Raw genomic sequence first — 26,377 nt, 5'->3', positions numbered from 1 at the left:
AAAAACCAAAGAAGAGGCAGAATAAAAATTCACGTTATACATACAATAATGAAATTGTGCATCTATTAGCTCATTGAACGGTTTAAGGGAATATGTTTTCTGTAATAAAAGGATGGTAATTTTAGAATCATTATAAAAACATTTATTTACAAATATTTAAACTTACATGTCACCTTTTTAATAAGGATGTATAAGAGATTATCATAGAGCACATCCGTATTGACTTTGATGCAGGTCCTAATGCTTATTTACTTTGATGCAGGTCCAAATGCAGTCACACATATTTAAAATGGCACAAAACCTGAATAAATAGTAGGAACAACCACACACTATTAAAAGTCGAGCCATCATTTTAATTTCTTTAATTTTAATTTCTTTAATTTTAATTTCTTGATAACACCCACATGCTACAAAGAACCTTTTTCACAGTTTACATTACAAACTAGAATACAAAAAAGAATTAAAAACGTAAATAGATGACGTATGTACATGCTTTACTCTCTAGGACAATGGCACAGCTGTACCAAGATTTCAAAGTGCTGTCAGTGGAATTTGATCAACAAGAATCAACTTGACCTACTGATTGTACGGTCATAAATTGCAGAAAAAATACATAAGGTCATCTCTGTCAAAACCAGTTTAGGGATTCCCATGAAAAGGGACCCTGTTGTAGTTAGAAATAGCTAATTCTAAGGTAATGAAAACATTACCGTAGGGCATTTTTGAATCAGTCCAGTTTTAAAAACAAGGATTTAGTAATAATACTTCTTTACATTTCAAATTGGTTAAAACATCTGCAAATTATTTTTAATCTTGTAAGCACTTTGCTATTTCGGGTAACTCGGTGTCATTTTGTTTGACATAACCACAGTAGACAAAAAACTGACTTTAGGGTGTGTTCTGGATATGCTTATTAAACACAAGGCATCCACTGGCCTACGGCATTGGGTTTGTCATCATTTTGTGAATTCTCAGCCCAGATAAACTGAAGGGTTCGTGAAATGTACGGCTAATTTCATAAAGCCACCTTTTGCGCCCCCAAGTGGTGAAAATCACATTTGTACTTTACAACTTTGACTTCATTGAGTCCAAAGTACATCAACAGTCTTTGTAATGTACAACCCTGTCCCCATACGCCAACAAGTGTGCAAGTTCAGAAGTGTTCAAGGTATGTCTCTTGCTTTCAGTGTCAACGGAGTAATCTTTCATTTACATTTTGATTTTGGCGTAGAGCTGGTCGATCTGATCCCCGAAGTGTCTCCTCAACTCAGCTCTCTTGGCTTTCAGTGTTGGTGTGAGAAGTCCATTCTGAACAGAAAACATCTCTGGGTGCAGAGTAATGTCTCTCACCTAAACACGCGAATACCAATGAAGGCACAAAAACATATTTTATCAATACATAATAAAAACATAATACACCAGGACATTTTCATTGTATGAGTTGTGTTTGTTAGAATATTTTACCTGTTCAAAAGATTTTAGTCCAGCTTCTTTCCCAAGTCGAATAATATCTTCTAGAATGGCATTTTTTAATTCCTGTTTGAAAGCACCACGACAGGTTTTTCAGGAATGGGACATGTTCAATTTACATCATAAAGTCTATGTGATTCTGTCAATATGATCACCTAAAGTCATCGTATACTTTTCCTCAACAAGTCGAGAAATGATTAGTGGTCTTTGGTAATATAAGTATCACAATAACAATATATGAAAAAACAGTTAAAATGTTGTTACCTTGTTCTTGCACATTACTTTATAGGGGCCCTCAATTCCTCTTTTCTTTGCCCATCCTGGCAGGAAGTCTGGATCAGGTACCACGATACCCACTAAACATGCCTGCAGAAACACAGCATGGGTTCACACACTTAGTACATATTCTATCCTGGTGCCCACCACCCTGATGCATTTGTAGGTCTTTACTTTCATCAGTTTCCTTCTCACCTTTAGACTGTCTCCATGTACAAATATTTGTGCCACAGGATCGCTGCGGGTGTAAATGTTCTCAATCTTTTCTGGAGCGATGTATTCACCCTGAGCGAGTTTAAAGATATGCTTCTTCCTGTCGACAATCTTAAGAGTCCCATTCTGGAACAACATAAATGCACTCATTTAAAATTCAGCCAATTTGCTGGATGAAATACAAGACTCTTGTAAACCACAGAATAGATTAAACGGGTCATATGTTGGAAATATGAGTTTTTCTGTGTCTTATAAGTTGCCCATGCATGTATTAGACACGTTAAATTGCAAAAATGTAAGTGTCGGAACAAAAGATGCATTCTATCTAAATGCGAATGCGAACCCAGACCTGCCTGAAATGCCTCGTGAAACCACACCCCCATGCATCTAGGGCACTTTGTGGTATGATTTGACTAAGACCGCCCAAATGTATACGCAAGTAAGGGTCTTGTAGATCTCATTGTACCGTCACCTGCGCAGCAATATGATAAGAGGCGTAACATTTCCGTGCAGTATTCCACCAATCACCACACACTTAGTGAACTGGCCAATCATAGCACACTGCGGCTTTTCAGAGTGATGAGTTTTGTAAAATTATCAGCGCGTTTCAGAGAGGTGGAGCAAAGAATAGATACAAACATGCACCGTATGTGGAAAATACAGCGTTTTTTAACCTTAAATCATGTATACACATTGTATTACATCTAAAGCAAACAATAATATTCATTTTATCCGAGTCAAATGACCCCTTTAAATAAGGAATGAACTTGCAGAATTTTTTTTAAGGAGTAAATAAAGTAAAGAAGTAACGAAGAGTGAAGAAGCAGAAGGCTTACTGGAAGCCACTTTCCGATGTCTCCAGTGTGCAGCCAACCATCTTTATTTAGGGCCTCTGCTGTTCTCTCTGGGTCGTTCAGGTAACCCTGAAACACATTTGGTCCTTTCACACACACCTGTGGAGAACACACACACACACACACCCATAAACCAAGATGTACATTGCCATGCTAAAAGTATGCAAATGATACAATGTCCAATACATTATTTTCCAATTTCCCTTTTAATGGGAATGTTCCTGGTTTAATACAAATTACGTTTTCAAGCAGATTTCGTTTATTTTACCACAGAAAACCATTTTGACTTTTCGACCAAAAATGAGCAATTAAACTATAAAGCAACACAATGGAAATAATCAAGGCAAGCGATATTATTATCTGAATATTCCTTTGAGACCGAAGTTAGGATTTAAGTCATGACACACCTCTCCCTCTCCATTTACTGCAAAATATTTCATTTCAGCCACATCCACAAGCTTTACGATGTTACAGGGCAGCGGCGCCCCCACGTGACCTAAATAAGGAGACCACAAGAATCTGAATATGACTATATCATCTATAATGTAGTATACATCTGCTTTTCAGACTGTGTCTTACCTGCTGTCCAGTCTCCAGGAAGTGACATGGTGCAGCCGGCAGTACACTCTGTCTGCCCGTAACCTTCATAAAACTACAACACCAAAATAATGAACCTGTGACTTTAAGAACAACAGGGGGAGCCGTGAAGTTGGAAAAAGTGTGTGTGTGTGTACCTGACAGCCCAGTGCTGCTCGCAGGAAGGTGAGAACAGTGGGAGATACTGGAGCAGCTCCTGTGATCATCAACCTCACACGCCCACCAAGACTGGCCTGCAGGAGGAGTGCATTTGTGTCACATATAAATGCTGAATACTAGAATGATGACTGTTTCTGAGCAAACCGCAAGGATGAATACCCTATAGAGGAAAGCCAAGTTGTTATAACTAGTAACTTTGTATAAGCATCTATTGTATTATTGCACCTGAATGACACATCGCTTTTTGCTCCCTGAACTCTCTGTTAGTTGCCTTGGATAAAAGCATCTGCTAAATGACTAAATGTAACTAAAGTTCCCTTTTAGATGTGTGTGCATGTGGCCACAGACCTCTGCTGTTTCTCCCACACAGACCAAAGTAAAAATGTACAAGTGAGCCTGATAAATGTGTGAATAAATGCTAGAAGTCGACTCTAGTTAAATGAACTCTTTTCCCGGTTGAGTCATTGGTAACATTCCCAAACCTCACCACTAGATGCCGCTTAACCCTCCACATTGCTCCTTTAACAATCTGATGGCTTTGAACAATAAAAATCGTTAAGAAATTTAGAAGAAACATGAACACAAAACACATTTTCTCTTTTCCGACTACCTGCACTTTACTAAAGATGAGCTTGTCCCACATGCTGTCCTTCCTCACAACTCCACTCCTCAACTCTGCCTCTTTCCTGCTGGTTGCAAAATCCAGCATCCATCTTTTGAGTGGAGTATTAGCCTGTCCAAAGATCTACACGAAAACACGTATGGACACATATCCAACTCATCAACCATTGTGGAGTTTATTGAGTATCAGATGTAAATGAAGTGAAAAATGTACCTTATCAAACATACGGTTGAGTAGTCTGGGCACTACAGGAAACACAGTGGGTTTAAGAGCCTTCAAATCATCCATGAGCAGACGAATGTCACCCTGAAAATATCCTATCTTGGCCCCATGGACCAGAAGCACACCCTACACAACAGACCAATGAAGAATTTAAATTACACTGTGCATTACATAGCTCAATACATTAGTTCAAAGTCAACCAATGCTATTATTTTAAAGGAATGTTATTGGTTCAAAGTGACATCCTGTTGATTATCGCAGACAATCATTGTCATGGTAAAGTTGTATAAAACAAACTTTCCATGCCGTAGTTTACAAAACACAAGTGGGAAATGTGCATCGATACACCTTCATTCCAGACGTTATTTTGGCGTTACTTTGATATGTGAACTGTCTTTGTAGTGTTAAGAGAGGGAAAGCTGTGGGCAACTTCACCTCCGCCGGCATATATATACAAAACAACAACTTGCCATCAAAAATCACTATTTTTCAGAAATAGATGTTTTCAGATATGCCAGACAAAAATAATAAATAATTTAGATAAAAAATGGACTTTCAACCTCTATTTTGATATTCCTGAAACAACCCAGTGCGATATCCGACGGGTTTTCCAGGATCGCATCACATATACATGTGTCCAGAGGTGTATAAAGACCTTACATAATGCAGCGTTATGTATTTAGTACTTTAGAATGAGCTGTTCCTATCTACATTTATCATGTTCACCATGTCTAAACGGACAAACTGCTCTACAAAACACGTCTCGTAAATAAGTTCTCCTTCAGCAAAGAAGCGAAAACATGACAAGATCTGTGTCCTGTGTCAGCCACCGTAGTGCTTAGAAAGGGAGGGGTGGAGTGATTCGTCGCTTCACATTGATCCTTTTAAATTTAGCTAAATATAGCGCAGAGTAAAAAGTATAGTAAATATTTTATCAATAGAACAGTATTGACCCAAGAACAATCCTTTCAATCATCTTAATTTTATGCACAACCCACATTGTGTTAGAAATGGTTATATATTAATAGTAAACAATTTGACTAAAATTAAAAAGTCTCATGATGCATGTGTCCATGACCCTTGTGTAATACATACCACAACAACTCTCTCAAACATGTGTGCTAGAGGTAGATAAGAAATGTGAATATCTGTCTGGTTAAGCATGCAATGTACCTGTAAAATACACACACAAACACACACACACACACACATACAGTGTGAAACAAAGTGTACCTCCACTACTCTCTCAAACATATGTGCTAGCGGTAAGAAGGAGATGAGAACATCGCGAGGACTTAGCTTCAGCAACCCCTAACCACACAGAAACAGGAAATACAACAGGAAACTGACGATTAAAACAGGAAAGTAACAGTCAGAGAAAGAGAGAGAGCAAAAGAGAGAGTAAGTTGCACTTGACCATCAAGTAAGAAAACACATAAGCACAAAGTGAGCCACAGCATGAGAAAGTTGTCTTCAAAAATGAATGTCTCTTATTAAATCTCACAGATATTTGCTATTAATAAGCTTATTTGTTGTCAGTTTTGCTCTCATTGTTGCTTTCTGACATACATAATAAAATTAACATTTTGTCATCTCATGTTGTTCCACAGACAATGATGTCAACAAAAATCTGCACAACACGTGACGTGAGGACCAAATATGTTTTATTTTGTTGACATCAAACCTTGCCTATATGTCTTAATGCACAATATCAGAATGACTGTGAACACAAAAGAGATTTGAATGCAATGACAAAAATAAAAATTTCAGATTGTTTCTCACACAGCCGTTGAAACCCAAAAGCTGCAGTCCCCTTCAACTCAGATTTTGTGAAAATGAGCAGTCAAGACAAAACTAATCCTTTTTTTTAGTTCGACGAAGTTAGAAAATAATACACGAGGGTGAGTAAGTAAGGACAATATGTACAATATATTTTGGGTAAGCAAAGCAATAAAAAACTGTTGGCTCACCTCTGTTATTTTAATGAAAGCTGAACAGTTTGAAACAATGTTTCCATGTGTGATCATTGCTCCCTTTGGATTTCCTAGCAGACAAGATTTTATATTCAACATTTATTCTCTATGTATAAATATTGCCATAATCTGACAGGAATTAATGAGGTAACATCTGAGAGAGAGATGTATTGTGATGCATAATGTATTGGGTAAACATAGATGTGAACACTTACCTGTTGTTCCACTGGTAAAGCAAATAAGAGCAAGATCTTCTGGTTTAGGAGGCTAGAAGTAAAAAAAAAACTCCATGACTCATAATAGACATTGAATTAAACAAATCATTATTCCGCACAGTCAATGAATCAACACAGCTCTCAGTTTTACTCACAATGGGTGTCTTGTGGTTGGCTTTGCCAATAGCCTGCAAAAATAATGAGTTAATGCAATACCAGTACAAGACTACCAGGTATCGTGTTACCAGTGTGTTTAGTGTGTGTGTCTTTAATACCTCCAGCTCCTTCATACTCAGGATTTCAATACCGATCTGTTGTGCCTGAGCAGTCAGCTCGCTGTCAAAGTCCTCCATGATCGCTATAGTTTTGATCCTATGTTGACGTCCAGACACACAGCCCAGGATGAGACTGGCCTTATCCGCCATGTCACAGATCACCGTAGAGATGATGGCTATAAAAACACACCACGCATTTCTAACAATTTCACCATGCCAACACAACCTACTGTGTAAAATGTTAAAATTATACAATTAAACTTGAACACACATTTTCCTTTGCGAGGGAAAATCAGTATTAAAATACAAATAGGAAAAAAAGTACTTTTGTAACATTTAAGGACTGTGATTAATGTTTTTCCTTTTAAATTGCAATCGCAAATGGAACAAAAACTCATTTTAAGAAAAGACAAAAAGTTGCATTTCATGACTTGATGAAATTACCTTAAAAATGGTTAATGGACTTTAAACATGGAACAACAAATATTTTATCTTTCAAAATATTTAAATAATACATATTTTAAAAGTATTAATATCATATGTTTAGAAAAAAATATGAAGAAATTGTACGTTTTATTATATTATTTCAAATGTATGAATAAAAGAATCAGGTATTATTCCAATACTTGCATATCATCAGACTTGACTAAGTGAAATAAAAACACCAGCTGAAATGTCATGTGACAGACATGTTTCTGACAGGTTTCCCTCACCTTTGTCAATGACGTAGCTGATGGCCTCTGTGCCCAAAGTGTCATACAGAGGAACTGCCACCAGAGAGTATGTGTAACACGCTAGTTCTGAAATCGTCCACTTCACACAACACACATGGTATGTTATGCAAATGTGTAATATAAACATAAGATAAATTAAAAAATTAAAAAAACACTCAGATTGAAGCAGGCTTATATGGGAACAATATTTTACAACATCAACATGAAAACGTTTCAAAATGTGATTTACCTCTGGTCTGTTCTGTGCAAAGATGCCGATGTATTTGTCTCCGGATTTACTATGACCTCTGTGGAGCAATGCTGAGCCTATTAACTCAGCCCTGTCTGCTACCTACAGAACATACATTTACATTTATACATTTGGCAGACACTCTTATCCAAAGCGACTTACATTGCATTATACATTTACTTTCTAAGTATCTGCAATCCCCTGGGATCGAACCCACAACCTTGCGTTGTTAACGCAATGCTCTTACCACTGAGCTACAGGAAAGCCATACATCAAAGAATACATCAAACATAACCCACACAAATACACAGCATATCATAAACCAGACTAGACCGTCTAAAGAGATTAAAGCAGTCTTACTTCTTTATAAGAGAGCCATTTATATGGGTGGTTAGATTTGCGAGATCCTAGGCAAGGACCATTTTCTATAAAAAAAGGAAAATAACAGTGCTTTAACTTTTAAAATAATAAAACTACATGTACTTAACGTAACTATATGTACTATAACAAAATAATAATATCAAATACAGAGTTACAAATACAGAAGATCACCAGCACAGAGTTTTCATGTCTGCTTTTAGTGAGGACTTACTAGACACTCTCAATCCTCGTGTGAAAAACTCGTACATCGTCCGAGCGTCATTATAGTAATATGCCATGTGCGAGTCACTGTCCAGCAGAATGGACCGTCGAGCATATTCTCCACCCTAAAATATAAAAAACAATAATCATTGGTGATAAGAATTAGCTGGTCAAACATAGAATAATACTGTTCTTACAGATGAAATTATTGACCTCTAGATTGCCTTAATTTTATCTGCATTTGATTAAAAACTATGGCTGGATAATTATTTTTTTATTAATATTTTAATCGTGATAACAATAGCAAGCACAAAACATCCTCATGATGATATCTTTTCATTTTTGGGGCGGATTGTATGAATGAAGTTATGGCTGCAGCTATTGATCATTTAAGTAAGCCACATTGCCATATTACATTCAAAATGCAATATAATACAAATTTATAAATGAGAAACATTAACAAAATAGAAAGAATAATTTCAAAGATAAACAACTAACTTGATGCATGCAGTTTATCTAAATTAGTTTTAGTTAATTTATTTACTATTAAATAGTAATATATTTGTCCACATAAAATACAGAATTAACCGAAATTTCATTTTGTCAGGTTGTTGGAAGACGCTTATTTTTTGGTATGTCTGTTTCTTCACACAATATTCGTGAAATTAACTCTCAGAGCAACTCTGGAGATGAAGTACTTGTGTTCATGTTCTCATAAAGCCCAGACGCAGTCAAATGCATTAGCATCACGCCTGTAACACGTTTAGCAGGCTGTGCATTAGTAATAACGGTCCATGGGGAAACGCAGTGCTCTGTGTGTACAGTAGTTAAATGGATTAAACAAAGCTTTGAGGCAACAAAAATTGCCTCACTGATTTTTTGTATTCAAATTACTCTTATAACTCAAGGAATCATTTCAGCCCTAAATTAAGTCATATTTCGCAATACAACATCTTAGAAGTCTATTAATTGGCTGTAAAGTGTAATAAATATGCTGAAGTGAAATGAAAACTGAAAGAATAATCTTTTTACAGAGTCTTTGGCCAGTGACTGTAGTAAGATGTCAATCACCCTCAAGTCTTAAATCACCAACATAAGGAATTTACAGCGGGTCATTCAATATGACTTTATGACTGTTTCCATGTGTTTCAATAGCAAACATCTGGTGTTTCTGCCTGAAACGGTGATCAAGACATAACATATAATATAATCTCAGCTGTCTGCATGAAAGAGGCTGTTATTATTTACAGTAAGTCGTCTGTAACGGCAGCATGTGCACACATGTACTCCTGGAGGAATTTCATAAATCCTGGGAAAAATGTACATTTATGCATTTGACAAATGCTCTCATCCAACGCGACTTACAATCAATCTATACCTTTTTCATCAATATGCGTGTTCTTTTTGGACCTTTGCATTTGCTACAGATAAAGAAAACTTCTTTAATAAATGTAAATTCATTATTTAAAAAATGTAGTGTGAAAATGCATGTAAACCTTATTTTATTTATGCCAAATATAATTGATCCTTTTATTATTTGACTTAGACATTTACTTGAAAGCGTTTGAGAAATTCCTCCATATACGTTGGTTAAACATGTACACAAATGTTCAGCACAATAGTAAAGAATGGCAGCTTGGAAGGAGAAAAGAAGGAATGCTGTTGAAAGATGACTGTTATAGGAAAAGCCGTTGATGGGATCTCCCCATGCATACAACACATATCATTACACACAAACACAAAGCCTTTGTAATAAACCACAATACACAACACATCGTTTACTCACTAAGACAGACAACTGAAGATATAGGCACGGCTTCATAGACAAGGCTCAGCCTAAACTAGGACAATGCATTAGTTAATTTAGGCTATGCACGTCCTTTTTATCAAAATGCCATAGAAAAAAACATCTCTGATGTGCATCTTGAGACAAAACAATGGCACTGACATATTTTAAGATATGTTATTTTCAGTCGAGACAGCTCAAAGTTCATTTTAGTCTGGGACTAGTCTTCAGCCTTGTCTGTGAAACTGTGGCATAGTGTTCATGCATGCAGCATTTTAGCGCATTTGGTGTCTTTCAGTGAGAGAAACCACTTGACATGGTGGGTGAACCAGGAGGAAGCCACAGTCTGTGCTGCTGAACCACACTGATGTGCAAGAGGAAGTTTGCAAGTAATCTCTGAAACTTGTATCTGACAGACGCTTTAATGCATTTGGGCTTGACTGAATAACAGGATCCGCGAGACATTTTAAACACTGGATGCTTATTTGGTACAACTTCAAATGAACCCTTCCTGGTTTCAGACAACAATATAAATTAGAATTATGATTTTACAGATAAAGTGGTTATTGAAATGCAAGCTTGTACTCTCTCAGAGATACATGTGCCATTACTGATCGTTGAACAGCATCATTTAAAACAAATACTGGTATCATATAATCTGACATCTCAAAACCTACTACATCACAACAACAGACTAATGTTGTTAATAATCCTGTGTGTGGCTCATATGAGCGTTTTATTTCTAAGTGGACTGTTCTCGCTCAGACTAAGCTACAACATGGATCAGATATCATGTCGACAGTCAGAGGCCTGGCTTAATCTAGCTCTTATCTTTTCATCAAGCGATATTTCACTCCTGCTCTTTGAACTTTAAGAAAGTATTTCCACACCTACCGAGACCTCCACAGACTGCAAAGTGAGGTCGCATGGTGGTGTGAGGGCTTTGGGACGAGTGACCAGCCAGTAGGTGGTGATGGCAGCGAAGGCGCCCATGCCCATGAGCGTGTTGGTTGGTAAACTGCGAACATACTGCCTCAAGTCGTCCAGCTCTGGTATTCTCAAGTGGCGGATCAGATCCTGGGCCTGCATCGCTCCGCCCCGGTGGGAAGCACTTAATCAAACGAACCAACGTCTGTAATGAAAACGCAGAAGAAGGATTTTCGGTGGAAAGTGTTACATTTATGGGAAAACAAAAGCGGACATTTAGGCAAACGTTGAGGTATTTTACAAAGCATTTATACTTTTTAATGGGGTTTTAAAAATATATTTTAAGCATAAATCACTTATGAACTATAATCACAATAATAGTTTGTGTTACGTTTTAATAACATTTGATCCCAGTTACAATTATTTATTTTGGTTGAATTCCCATTTACTTCTGCCACGCCTTCCAAGTCCTTTTGTCTTTACTACATTTTTTTATTTATTTTGATAAAATATACAAAAAAAAATTGCGACTGACCCAATGTCAGATTCCATAATGCATCACATTGCACACGTAGGCACACATTTTACTTAAAAACCTGAATCAATGACAGGTTTTCACCCAGCTTTTATCCTTCGTTCCATTCAGACCGCTAGACATAATGAAACATTTAAAAAATCCACTACTTCTGTGGTTTAAATTGAGCAGCTCGTCTACATAACTGAGACGTACACATCACGCGCACTCATGAAAATTTATGTTGATTATTTTTTGGCTATATCTTTATTTAGCACCAAATGCGCTTCATGAGCGCTGCTTCCCGAGCAGGTAAATAAATGGACACTTTTTCTGTAACGCTAAAGTGAATGAAAATGCAGCAGTAATAAAGTATTTGTAGCTGTCAGTCAGTTTACTGTTTGCTATGTTTGTTTGTGAGAGATTATAAACCATAACGTCTTGTATCTACATATAGCATTTATGATATTAATAGCATTAATAATCAGCATGTTATGAGCATGTTTTCATGTTTTAATTGGAAATAATATTTAGAATCAGTTATTATGGAAAGGCTGTTGGTAACTTTGTAAGTACTCTCGTGATATTTTCATTTTCACAAAAATGTTACATTTTGTCAGTAGTTTTTTAAATATTAAAATAGACCACTAGGACTTCGAGCCTACAACACATATTCTCAGTTACCAGACCTTCTATGTTTCATAGAAGTGGCTATAAGAATATAAAGTAAATGGCCTTATAAAACATTAGAGTGATTGATTTAACATTATTTATTAAAAAAAGTATTGTCCGGACCTCCGCCGAAAAATAAATATAGAGTGTCCTCCCAAAGCCATTAACCTAGGGGAAACACAACCTGGCAATCCATTTAGCCATATTTGAAATAAAACGATAAAAAAATAAACATTTCCAGAAAGGTTAAGCACTCCTGTTAATGACACAGAAAAACAGGTTTGATTCAAAGCCCTGTTTCATACCTTATTCACCTAATTTAACACCTTATCTATCATCCCTCTGTCTAGTCACATTAGCTACACATGAACAGAGAGCTTTCTGTGCCTATAAAAAATTCAATAAATCTTTCATACGCATCAGTCCATAGCCTCCAGCAGTGGTTTCTCTCTTGTGTGTAGGGTTGCGTATCGTTTGCATTTTATCGGTTCCAATTCTTTTTGATTCCCAGTTTCAATTCCACAGATGAACTAAAACATTGAGATATCAACCAGGGGTGCATTTCCAAAAAGAATTGTTAGTTCCGGCGTTCCAGCATAGTTCAATGATTTAAGTGTTTCCCAAAACCATCGTTCCAATTATCAATTGCAAGTAGCATCGCAAAGTTGCATCGTTGGAACTGCAGGTGTAGAGCAGTGGCAAAAAGCATCGTTCCTTATTACTATGACATGTAGACTTGCATGCATTAAGCATTTGAAGAAGGTAAGCAAGCAACATGCAGCAGTAATAAAGTATTTTTAGCCGTCAGTCAGTTTACTGTTTGGTATATAGGTTTGTGATACCCATAATTCATACCCATCATTCTAAATGTATACAAATTCAATTGAACATTGTCTTTTTAAACAGAATTCCTGGGCGGAATGACATTGGAGGACACTTATAAATGAATTAAATATCGGGATGTGAAACAACAGATTAAACATTGAATACCAAAAGTAGTCCTGAAATGGAATGTACTGTATGTTATTTACTGTAAGAATTTGACATATATATTGACATATATTCGGTCACATAGCAAGCAACCTTGTTTTGTCTGATTTTTTACAATTTGTTTTCCGATAGCTTAACTACATCATGGTTAAACTGTAGTTAATGTAAGGAAACTATGATAAATTTGTGGTACCTGCGTGCTTTATCACGAGTTAACAAATGCACATTTCTGAAAATATGCACACAAGAATTGTTAAGAGGAATTTAAATTTTAGTTTCAAGTATCCAATTCCAATTCCTATCGATTCTGATCCGATTCCTTGCCTTTCAATTCCGATTCTCAGTTGATTCCGGTTTTCAATATCCAACCCTTCTTGTGTGTGTGGACTCATTACAGAACCAGAAGTCTTCATTTAGCGGAGACTTCAGACACGTTCACTAAAGCTGAAACCTTCATTTTAAAGCTGATGGCTTTCCGGTCCAATAAGCCGTGTTCCAATTACAGCTGATAATATTTCTGAAGACACTCTCCAGCTATACCGAGGGTGAAAATGAGTGATAATGCCTGTGAACAGCACTGTTAATGTCCAGTTGATAATATGATGGGTACCTCAGGAGTCTGGGAGATGTTGGCCTGCTTATAAGCTGTTTTGCACTCTGACTTCTCAAGCCTATCTATAAATACAGCACTATTGTTTGCATCATGTTCATCATCTAATGGTAAGCAATGCATACTAATAGAGTTCATGTAAAACTGCAGATTAATCAATTTCTCAAAGAAATCTATTAAATCTATTGTTAAATGTTGTTAAATCTATTATAGTCATACAATTCATCATTAGACTATTTATATATATGTTAGGTAAACTGTTTTTAGATATTGACTATATGACAGTGTAATTTACGGCATAATTCATTTTACAAACTTAACAGACCCAACTTGTTCATCTGACCATACACTCCAAAGCTCCTCTGCCCTTGAACTGCTAACAAAGACACACACAAGCTCATGCAAGTGAACAGATCGTGCCGAGCCTAACCCATACTACATACTACTAAAGAAAACTGACAGACACAAACATCGATACTTACTGTGTTCCTCTGCAGAGAAAGAATGTGTCTCAGTATGTGTTTTTCCAACGTATCTACTATATGTTGCTGCAGTTAAAGTGACCTGTAATGCAGCGCTTAAGGAAACTATTGGCTATGAATAGTAGAATGACACTGACAAGCAGCAATACAACCACGTGAATCTCTCTCTCTCTGTCACTCTAGCCATCTCTCTATAAAATAAAATTTCATGTTCTCAATTTCATGACATTCTTATTTCTTACTTGTCTCTGAATCTGTCATGTCAGACTGAACATTTTTACCGGTTTTCTATTTTTATGCCATGTAGTGTTTGTAGTTTTTTTAAAGGCATCAAAACACAGAGACAAAGGAATCCCACAAAAGAACACACACATTCCACCTTTTGTGTGTGTGTGTGTACGATAGTAGTGCAGCATAAATCTAGTCATGATCAAACACAATGCAGTCATTCTTAAAGATAAAGAGAAAAAATAATGTCATTCCATTTGAGGCAGAAAGTTCCACATTGAAATGGTTGAATCGCACAGAACCTGCTATATAAATATATTTTCTCCTTCTATTTCCTATATCATATATCTAGTTACTACATAATTGAAGTCCAAATAGTCTTTAGAGCCACAGCCCTTCACAATGAACAGAGATCCGAATCAGTCTACATTCGCTTCTAAAGAATTATAATTTAAGAGTATTTTTCTTTCTGTCATCATTTACTCACCCTTATGTTGTTTCAAATCTGCATAAATCTCTTTGTTCTGTTGAACACAAAAGAAAATATTAAGAATAATGGAGGAAACCAAACCATGCTGGGGCACCACTATGGAAGCGGTGCCCCAGAACTGTTAAGCTACAAACATTCTTCCAAATATCTTCTTTATTGTTCAGTGGAACAATAAAATGTCCAGGTTTGAAACAACTTAAGGGTGAGTAAATGACAGAATTTTCATTTTTGGGTGAACTATCCCTTTAAATCTGGTCTATTGATGTTTTTATGAACGCACACGCAGTAATTTCAACCCTCATGCTCAGACTACACACTACAGTATGTAATGTACGTTTAGTGTGATGTTGTAATAAGGCTTTTGTAAGCATAAAGCACATAAAATTCATAACGATGTGTCTGTAGGGCCACCTGAGACACTGAGCAGACATAAATGTGCATGTAAATGTGTGTTTCAGCAGGTGTGCGTGTATGTGTTTGGAACGCAGATGGGAAATGTCACGCTGGTCATATGACGGGCCTGACAGCGTTTGCCCTCCGACTGAAACCCAACCTCTCTCCATACTTGGACTGTAAACTGCACAAACCAATGACAGAGCTACACTTACAATCACCCCACAGAGTGTAAGACGGAGACAGATACGAAAATGTGACCGAATGTAACTTGTTTATCAATAATTGTGCTTTCTCAGATGTCTCACAAGAGACAAAAACTTAACACTGAATGTTTCCTGCTCAAACCACGTGTATATCTAACTTCTGTGAAAGTGGTGAAGAGCTTGCTAAAAACTTTAAGATGCTAACACTTACTAAGCTACATTCAACACTATTTAAAACTCCACATATATTTTATATTATTAAAAAAAGCAATTTGCGAATCTTTAAAACAAGGATTAGTATATTTATTATCAGCTAACAACAGAAAATATGGTATGGGTATTTAAAGGTTTTTGAATTAAAGGTACTGTGTGTAATTTCTTGGAGGATCTATTGACATAAATTCTATATAATATACATAACTTACTATGCTCTCAGAGGTGTATAAAGACCTTAAATAATGAAGCGTTATGTATTAATTATCTTAGAATGAGCTATTTATATCTACATACACTGGTCCGCGGGTCCCCTTGCATGGAATTTGCCATGTTGTTTCTTCAGGAGCCCTAAACGGACAAGCTGCTCTACAGAGTGCTTTTTGTTAATACGTTTCCTTCATCCGCAGAACATAAAAGATGATACTAGGAAAAATGTTGGTATAACCGAACTATGGAACCCAATCATTTCTACTGTAAAGATAGAAAACCAATGCAAGTCAATGGGTACATTGTTCAGTTATCAGCATTCTTCAAAATAGGTTTATTTGACTAGAGATTGTGATTATAAAATGTTGTATTAAATATACTCTATACAGATAATCATAGCAGCTGTGGAACTATTCACGGACTGCATGAGATCGAGCTCGAGCTGGCTGATCTATACATAGACTCAACCACTCACAACTGCATCACATCAATAATCAGAGAAAGTCAATGGGCTGTACTCGGTCATCATAGTAAGACAACTGATACAATGATATAGCACAAATAAATTATACAACACACTTCATTAATTAAATTATAGTGCATATAGTTACTGAAAGAGAAAACTAGACGAAGAATTAAGATGCGTGTTTATTACAATTTGTAATGATAATGTTTAGTATGATAGAATTCCTACATAGTAATATAATTGTATCCAGTTACTTATATCTCTCATAAACCCCAAATGAAGACAACCCAGGCTAGATTGTGCCCATAATGGGCCATATTTGAACACTTCTAGAAGCTAAACCACACCTTAAAATCTCTACAACAAGAGAAGCCAAACACAATAGAGTGATTTTGGTCTGAAAAAACAGATATTAATTTCAGATTCGAAATCTGAAACGGGCTATGAACTTCTTTTCTCTGTTATTAGGTAAAATATTTTCACACAAAAAGAGCTGTTTAGCCAGAGATCATGAATAGTGGTTGTTTGAAGAACAGGTGTTGTTTTTGGGTGAGGCTACCACCTTCCTCTAGATTGTTCGCCAGTCCCTTACACCAAAAGCAACCTTATAATACAAAGATTTATATTCAAGGTTATAGACTTTCCTCATAGAGGGTTAACATGAGAGGATGCATAACAGACCCTCCCTGATGAGAAAAAGGAAACCGCATAACCTCACCATCAACTGCCAAAATTCCAAACATTTCGGCCTCCAGAGCGTGTCTGCTTCTGCTACTCCGCATTTCTGGGCATGTTTACAAAACTCAGTATACATCTGCCTTTCAAAATCTTAAAATGTCAGCCCACAAAATGACACACAAGTACCCTTCTGTTCTGCACATAAAAGCGGAATATGAAAGCGAATTAAAACGTCATGATAAGGAGAATGGAGACAATGGGTGGAGACGAGCTGTGAGGATTTTCTCTTACAATCAGAATACTAAAGAATTTCATAAAAACTGATTTAACATCCTTTTGACAGAAGGTGTTTTTATTGAACAGGTGTGTCACCCTCATTTTAACAAATGTTATACACATATTAGCTTCTTTCTGGAACTTATACAATGCAAGTTCATCATTTTTCAGCTGCATCAACTAAAATGATGCATCTGTGATAAGAGGTCTGCTTGTCAAAATCAACCTGTTGCATAATCTTGCTCTATTGGATGATTTTAGCACAGACTACTCGTTTTACTGCACATTCATATACATTATACAGTATTCTTCTAATAAAGACTTTAGTGTAGTTTTAAACCACACTCTTTAAGTTGCCCCAGAGTTAAATAGTTAAGTGTTCAGTGCCATGTGATTTGTAATGGGGTTCAAGTCGGAGGTTAAACGATAAGGAGTGATGCATAACATGTTGCTGACAATAGCTGCATTGTCTGCCCTTAAGATTCCGTTCTGTAATAGCTAATTAATGAACAATAGAGTAAACGGTGAGCTCATCCATCTCCGCCCCTCGCTTTGTTTCCACTCTTTACAACTATTCCAGCGCAACTTCATATTACATCGATTCTGCGTCGATACCACATACAAACTTCATCAACCACTGATAAAATGTAGCGCGTAAATTTGGCGTCTGTCAGATGCGTAATGTTAAAGTAAACTTCAGCCAACCCAACCTCACTAGCAAGCGTAGGTGAATGAAGAAAAGGAGACCAAACGTTTATGAGCGTGTTTCACTGAGCGACTGTCTGTGATCTTTCCGCACGAGACGCAAAGATACGGACGCACTCTTTCTCACGCTGCATAACGCATTCCTCCGCTTTGTGACAACGAGTCGTCATCCATGCATTAAATGTTACTGTTAAATCGGGCATGCATGAGCCCGAGATAAATCCATATAATTATTTGCACTGAACGCGTTTTGTGTGAACATCTCAGAAATTTGAATATTTAAATACGATATCAGTCAAGATTAGAGCAGAAGCGCACAAACCTGAATGAAAGGTGCAAATGTTGCGTCCACACAGATGTTATTTTGAGACGGATATGGCTCTCCGAGAAGTCTTAAGATAGGAAACCGGCCGTTTAACCAATCAGATTTAGCTTCACATGTTTGGGCGCGTATGAATCGAAGAATGTTTTGCATTGGTCAATATTTAGTAAATATGTGCATACGCACCTTAGGGATGTTGATAAACAATGTGATGTTGTAGAGAAGTCACTTCTTGCTTAAACAGATCACAGAACCTCAGGGGTTACAATTCAATATTAAATGATAATCCAAACAAATATTCAGACTATATTATTGTACAATGTTTGGTACAACAACATTTTTAAACATATTGTTGGTTCAATATTTTTATGTGCATGTTTTTTATTTCGTTTTGAAGTGTATAGAAAACCTTCGTATGACTTTATTTCAGAAGTACACAGCCCTACTAAACTATATGGCTCCCTCTAGTGAGCAAAATAATGCAATGAAATGGATTTGTGAATTTTATGAATTTGTTTAAAATAACAAGAAGCACTAAACACTATTAGTTTCACCAGTATAATCCATTCAGTGAACAATACTTTTTTTTATAAGATTTTGCATGATTTTTTAAACATTTAGGAATTATTGATGATCTATTGTGATGCATGAACAATGCTAAATGTCTCGTGTGAAGTGATGCAGAGGAGACTCACGGTGGCGCGCGAAGCTAAAGGATTGTGTGTGTCTCTGGCCCCAGGTCACCACGGGTCACCGCCTCTTGCATGACAACACGTTGTCCGGAGGATCAACATTTTTTCCCATCAACGTAGGATTTTCAAATCTCATGAACGTGCAACACACTCAATACTGTTTAGTATTCAGATAAGGTTTTACTTACAAAATAAGAAACACTCAAATAAAATCTGCTAAAATAGCCTTGCAGCTATCATCGCATAAAACTAACATTAGCTGGTCGTAAAAAGTTTTATATTTAAAATATAAAAATGTACTTTCACCAATTGTAACATCAAATACAAGTGAAAAATTAAAATACATGTGTAATCATTTTTGAAGAGTCTTAAACTGACGTGAAAGTTTTTAGAAGTTTTTTATCGCCACATGGTGGCGCTTTAGAATAAGTAATAAACTTTGACATCATGGCGGACGATTTGTTTTAACAATAAGTTGTCTAAGGTGTTCTGGAAAAGTAAACAATGTGTACATACAGACTTTTTTCTATTCAAATCAAATCATTAAATTGAAAAAAGTGATGTTTTTATAAATCTTAAAAAATAGGAAATATAGAAATAATGGAAACAGGGAGGACAGTCAGTACACAGGGAAGTGGTTGCTAAGACTTATAAAACCACACTTTATAAGCTTTGCATTAGCAACCCCTCACACAAGCGAAAGCATCCCCTTCTGTCTGCAGGCTGGTTAGTCCCTCTGTAAAAAGTGTTGGTTGGTTGGGATATAAGGCGAACTGTACTGCTGTAATCAGAGTGACATGCATGACTGCGCTACTAATTCTCTTTCACATGGTTAGATCCTTACAGACAAAGTTCAGCTTTCAGGTAGCCTCCCTTTAAGACCCTGATCCCTATACAGAAGCATGTTTGGACAGCCTTAAAGACATCTTTTGCATCGCAATGAAACATTGATACGACCATTAGAAACTTTATGACAATTATGACATTTAAAAGCAAAACATTTTACATAGATTTGTTAATGACTAAGTGGGTTTACAAAGGTCAGCAGTTTCATAATTTAAAAAAATGTGTATGTTTTAATGTTTTTATTAACATACTGTACGGTAATGATTTCAGAGGGCTTTACAGTTTCTTTAGATTTTAAATAGCACCTGCCTGTCATAAAAATCGGCATCTTGAAAATTTAGACAAGAACTGTTGATATAAACCAAAACGCACGCAGGCTCTAAAATACAAAAAGGTTAAAAAAGATTTCACAAATATTAATTAACATAGCTTTTAAATTATAAATCAATGTATGAAAACAAATCTACAGAGCTGTTTTAAAAGGTGATGTTTTTTATTTTTGCACCTATGGAGACGCTAAACAAGAAACACGAGACACTTATTTGGTTTAAGTCCAGTAATATTTTACGTGGTATCCTATTTTTAAATATATTTTTTTGTCGACGCATTTAAAGTCAGTTGTAAAAGACTTTATGAGGTTATTGTATTTGTCGTAATATTAATACATTTTTGTCTTAAGAGAATGTCAATATACAATAAAAAAACAAATGCATAATACACTTGTTGCTTTGGTTTGGTTATTGGTTCACATTCCATTTGATTTCTTTAGCGGTTTTTCCTTATAGTATTTTTTGTAGTATGTTGTATTGTTCAATAAAGATAATTAAATTACTGTTATCGGAAACATTTCTGCTGACGTATTGAGTTTCATCAATTCAAAACACGTTTTAAAAATAAGATTAAGAATAGTGACGTTACAAAACTTCAATCTCTGAAACAAATTCGAAACATTTGTCTTGTCGGCTCCAAAGAGTGTTTGCATAAACCTTTTTGTTGTATATTCAACGTTAAAAGTAATAGGATTTTATGCTTTAAACTACATCACTGGTGCTTTTTTTGCTTTTCTTTTGCGCGCTGTTACTATCCATTGCTTTGGGTATCCAATAAACTTGGATTCTCTAAAAGAAAAAAATCTCCACATCTTTGATTTTTCCCTCCACGATGCACACGATTTCGAACTTTAAACTATGGCCAACCTTCCGGATTAAAACGTTCCCAGTGAAAAGAAGCAGATGAGCCAGTCGTTTTGGCGCATGAAGTCTGAGACTGCTAGTCTGGGTGAACACAATAAACCTGTTGTTAACCTTGCTGTGAAAATATGTTTGATAAAAACAGCCAATTGTTGTATGAAATATATTCAAGTATAAAATAATGCCCTTTGTTGGCCACAAACGTGAGCAATGTGGGGGTACAAAAGTCCCCTGTGGCATGAATTGCGCTTTGGCGTCGCCACTTGGCGCGTTACCCAGACCCCTCTATACGCGATTGTTTCTTTCTTTCTAATGACATTTACCGGATCAAAACATGCTGTTAATTCGATCAGAAAGCTTCACCCTTCACAACAATACCAGAATGATTTCTCTCAAAGTTTGTTAAGTTGACCGAAATTAGGCAAATGAATAGGGGTCTCCAGGCGCAGGTGACGGACAATAATGCGCTTCAGCACCAGCTGCATTCTTCTTTATTTCTCCTTTTCTTTTCTTTCACTGCATTATTATAATTTAGGCCAATGAAACTATTCATTCCGCTCAATAGACATTTTCTTATAGGATAATAGGATACAAATTGAGCCCCTCTGAAGGGAATCCAGCGGTGGGTAACCCTCGTGTGCCAAAGACGGCTGGAGTCTGTAACATGGTCGGAGGGGCCGCTCGTGTGCCAGGCCGGGTCCCCACACCTGCCGAGGTCCTTAACAAAACTAGAGAATGTAAACAAAAACCCAACCGTAGCCCATGAAAGATGGACGTGTCACCAAGTCGTGTGAGAAACGCCTCAAACAAACGGGGGGACTCCGTCTCCAAAAGGTCTCCCCTGAACTCGGCGGAACAGCCTATTATGTGCTTACTTAATTACTATAATAACAGTAGACAGGCTTTAAACCTGAGACGGGCTTGGGGTGGAAGTTAAGATCGCTTGCTGGGACCCATAAACAGGCGATCGTGTGAGAAACGCGACGTGGAACAGAAAGAGACGCCTTGCTTGAGGGGCTTTGTTTTCATTGCGCGCACTGCGCTCGCGAGGCTCCTGTTGCCATCACAGTTCACATCTCCAGCCTTGGCTCTTACTATGCAAATAATATTCTACAACTCATCACGTGTCTTTAGATAGGCCACGTGGATTAACAAAGTAGGTCTGCCCCCCGCTAGCCCACAGCTTCAGGTTTTACTATTTCTTTAACTGATCCTAAGTGCACACATTAACCAAAAGCTTGCCTTTAATCCTATGGAATAATTTAAGGCAATGAATGCGCTTGTCATCGGCGCGAGCGCTTTATAAGCCACTGCTTCCAGTGTTGCTCATCTCAGTTCGAAGCTTCTGGAGAGAGGACGACATATGTACTCTAGCAACACTTATTCTTAGATTAATCATTTTCCGTAGTTTTACCAAATGATGGCATCAAAGATGAAAGATCGCAAGGTATGTGGATAGGAACGAGAGAGCATTAGAGTACATGCAGACATTTACATTTTGTAAATTTTGTGTGTTTTAATATTTTTGTTATAAATACCATTAAACTGACATTTTTTAATCGTGAGTATTTTTTTCAGAATGGAACTATTTTAATTTACAGTTGCTATACACGCATGGCTGCTCGCGCGCCTTATTTTCCGAAAAGTTCAACATAGAATATAGTTTGGCTTGATTTTGCTGGACCTTAAAACAAGCGACGTTTAATGTCTAGTGCTTTTAGTAGATATTGGAACTTAGTTAATTTTCTCAGTTGAGATGTATAAGTGATATGCTTCAATGGTATACCGTATCGTCTGGCAGTGCGCGTCTCTAAGTGCATCGAGCGCAAAGCGGCTTTCCACGTTCCACGAGATTGCTGATTAAGTGTTATTTACTGTAGGGTATTCCAATGACTGATTTGGGTTTTTACACATGTTTAGGAAAATGAGCACCCACAAGCCAATGAAATTATTGCTCTTTCTTATGGTGACTTGTCCAACCTCATTTAGAATCATGCGTAACGTGTATTTGGTAACTTACCATACTATGTTTCCTTTCCACAGAAAACGCCTGTTTCTCATAAGGTTATTGAGAAAAGAAGAAGAGATCGAATCAACAGATGTCTAAACGAGTTGGGAAAGACAGTTCCCATGGCACTGGCTAAACAGGTGTGCATTAAAAACACGGACCGATTTGCCAGTGTTTAAATGGCTTTTAAAATGTGATTTGCTCATAACTCCTTTTATTGTTGGTAAATATGTTTTGATGAATTGTCTGACAAATACTGTTTCTTGTTAAAACAGAACTCTGGGAAACTGGAGAAAGCTGAAATCCTGGAGATGACAGTCCAGTATTTACGCGCGCTCCACTCGGCAGATTTCCCGCGCGGGAGAGAAAAAGGTGAATGTTAATTAAAACGCAAGTATTTAACAAATAAATGAATAAGATAGACATATGACTCAAATAAAAAAATACAAGCATTCGCTCTCAACCTCCTCTATGTTTTCGCAGGAGAACTGCTCACGGAGTTCGCGAATTACTTCCACTACGGCTATCACGAGTGCATGAAGAACCTCGTTCACTATCTGACCACAGTAGAGCGCATGGAGACCAAAGACACCAAGTACGCACGGATCCTCGCGTTCCTGCAGTCCAAGGTCGTTACCGAGCCCGTGTTTGGCGCTTTAGGTACCATTTCACCTGACCCAACAGACCTTTTGTGCCAGCTGGAGTACCAGAGTCCGAGCCCGACGGAGTCGGTGTTCCAGCAGAGCCCACCCGGACACTTTTCCTGGCACAGTTCGGCACGCAGCCCCACGCTCGCGTACCCAGCAGTTTCTCAGCACACTGGATACTTGTCACCAGTTCAAGGACTTGATCATCATTACATGAACCTCATCGGGCACTCGCACCACAACGCCTTTAGCTTACACAATGTACAACACGCTGCTCTGTAAATACAACTGGTTCTGTCTTTATTTATATGTGTACATGTAATATTGGAATATGTAGATATCGGATTTAATAAATTACATTTGAATATAAATCTTTTTTATGTGTGGTAATCTGCTTTTGAAATCAATCATGTTGCCTTTCCATTATTATTTACAGTATAAAAAATAGAAGCTATTTTAAAACAGCTCATAAAGTATACAAGCAAATTTGAAGAAGGAGAGGTTAAAATATGTCCATGTTTAAATTTCACTGCACAACCACTAAACGAAAAAGAATGGTTATATTGTGCAATGAAAAAATAGGCATTTAATACATTAATTCTTAAAATATAAATATAAATGTAACAACCTTGTAGCCTATAATTTCATTAATATTTCAAGCTAATTTTTCTTTTTTATAACAGTTGCCCAGAGAATATCAGAAACACCTCTTCACATTTCACTTGGAAGTTAGAACCACTCCCACTTTCAATTCACTCCTGAGAAAAAAATAATAATAATAATACCATGGGATCAAACTTTTACTATATTTTTTGTTTTATATTCTCATCCTCCTGATCAGTGCACTAGACTGTAGTATTCCTCAGATTAACACTTCGCGTAATGGTCTGCTGGTCTGAGATCCCTTGATTGACAATAAGCTTCTTTAGGGGAATCCGTTTGGACTCAAATCCAGCCCCCAGTGTCTCTTCCACCTTTATTTAAATAAAATGCAAATAACAAGTCAGATTGGCAAATACTGAGTGTTTTTGAGAAGGAGAATTAGAACTAAATTAGAAAATCCATGTTTTATTAGAGGCTAAATGAGAATGTTTATAATATTTTTATCTTACTCAAATTCTGTCTGTTCTCTCTGTTTCACACATGCAAATCTCTCCTTTTCAACAACCCTTAAATCTATATCCAGCACAAACAAATTTGGCTCAAATAGGCATATTGAAATTGCGCCATTTGTATGCTGTTTGTTTATAAAATTTACGAACGTATAAATACGTTTTTTTAAACTTGTGAAAAAATACCTTGTAGAAAAACTTGTACATTTTAGTTGAATTTATCTCTAATTTTTTCTCGGAAAATACAAAACAAATCCTTGATGCTGTCTACCCTGGTTATATGTTGCATACTTCCTTCAAAATAAAGGCTGTCAAGCGATTGATGGGCATTAATCTCATAAAGAATAAAAGTTTATATTTACATTATACTGTATATGTCTGTGCTCTGTGCATTTTCATTTTATATATATAAACACATACACACATATACATACATATTTAGAAAATATTTACATGCATTCATCTACTTGCCGATATTTATAATGATATATAATTATGTATTATATATACATACATTATATGTATTTTTTTATTTTTCTTAAATATATGCATGTATGTGTACGTGTTTATAAATACAAAATGAAAATGCACACAGACATATTACGTTAACACACAGAATTTTGTTCCGGATGCGATTAATCGCGATTAGTCGTTTGATTGCCCTATTAAAAAGAGAGTTTTTTTCTCATAACCTATGTACGAAAAAAACGACAGCTTCTACAACTTTCTCTAATATACTGTAAAACTTTGCTGTAGATTTGCAGCAGGTTAGCCAGTTATATACTGAAGATTTAATTTACAAATTTGTTTTAAACGTACACTTACACATTTATCATATTTTCTTCGATAAAACAATACTGAATATCTAAGGTCACCATTCCTTTTTATGTTAATATATATTGTAATTTAAGAAGTATTAAAAAACACACTAGGAAACTAATTAGGAAAAATTGATTGCTAATAATGAGGCCAATCTCTTCTTGCTCGTTTGAATCTCAAAAGTCCAAGTGTTTTAATTGAGAGTTTAATCAAACTGAAAACAGTACTTATAAGAATGTAGTATTAAGTAGTTATTATATAAATTAAGTTAATGGCAAACCTGCTTAGCAAAGTTTAATAGTGCAGTTACTAACTAATATTTCTTTATATTGAAATTTTGTTTTAGTATATACATCTCTTAACAATATAAATACTATATATAACATATATAAACATATTCATAGCATTGATAATATATACAATTATATATAATATATATGACTCAATGTCCATTTAAAAAACAGACTTATTAAA

General features: G+C 36.3%; 2 protein-coding genes across 7 annotated transcripts; one reads left to right on the top strand and one right to left on the bottom strand.

Annotated features, from left to right (window-relative positions):
• Positions 1-347: 347 nt before the first annotated feature.
• acsl1a (acyl-CoA synthetase long chain family member 1a) lies at positions 348-18,664 on the bottom strand. Of its 6 annotated transcripts, none has more exons than XM_056770570.1 (22): positions 18,590-18,623; positions 15,118-15,154; positions 11,102-11,339; positions 8,432-8,546; positions 8,200-8,264; positions 7,840-7,941; positions 7,590-7,689; positions 6,877-7,052; positions 6,757-6,789; positions 6,602-6,653; positions 6,384-6,457; positions 5,647-5,724; positions 4,405-4,539; positions 4,180-4,314; positions 3,548-3,643; positions 3,393-3,465; positions 3,221-3,309; positions 2,796-2,912; positions 1,942-2,085; positions 1,735-1,836; positions 1,465-1,536; positions 348-1,350 (listed from the first exon to the last, which is right to left on the bottom strand). In XM_056770570.1, exons 3-22 carry the CDS (start codon positions 11,294-11,296, stop codon positions 1,210-1,212), a joined length of 2,094 nt encoding a protein of 697 aa, XP_056626548.1. In that variant the 5' UTR covers positions 11,297-11,339; positions 15,118-15,154; positions 18,590-18,623; the 3' UTR covers positions 348-1,209. The 6 variants fall into 6 exon arrangements, with proteins under 6 accessions (XP_056626548.1, XP_056626540.1, XP_056626554.1 ...); XM_056770562.1 differs by lacking the exon at positions 5,647-5,724 and adding an exon at positions 5,509-5,586 and having other exon boundaries at positions 18,590-18,622; XM_056770576.1 differs by lacking the exons at positions 5,647-5,724; positions 15,118-15,154 and adding an exon at positions 5,509-5,586 and having other exon boundaries at positions 18,590-18,664.
• A 4,058-nt stretch (positions 18,665-22,722) lies between these two features.
• On the top strand, positions 22,723-24,254 carry helt (helt bHLH transcription factor). Its single transcript, XM_056737579.1, has 4 exons — positions 22,723-22,764; positions 23,361-23,465; positions 23,601-23,697; positions 23,809-24,254. The coding sequence occupies exons 1-4, from the start codon at positions 22,735-22,737 to the stop codon at positions 24,252-24,254; spliced, it is 678 nt and encodes a 225-aa protein (XP_056593557.1). The 5' UTR covers positions 22,723-22,734.
• Positions 24,255-26,377: the final 2,123 nt, after the last annotated feature.

Source organism: Triplophysa dalaica, chromosome 2 (genome assembly GCF_015846415.1).
Source record: "Triplophysa dalaica isolate WHDGS20190420 chromosome 2, ASM1584641v1, whole genome shotgun sequence".
In the NCBI taxonomy this organism is placed as follows: Eukaryota; Metazoa; Chordata; class Actinopteri; order Cypriniformes; family Nemacheilidae; genus Triplophysa; species Triplophysa dalaica.
Note: the sequence above shows the minus strand (reverse complement) of the source record. Positions and strands in the feature narration are given on the sequence as shown.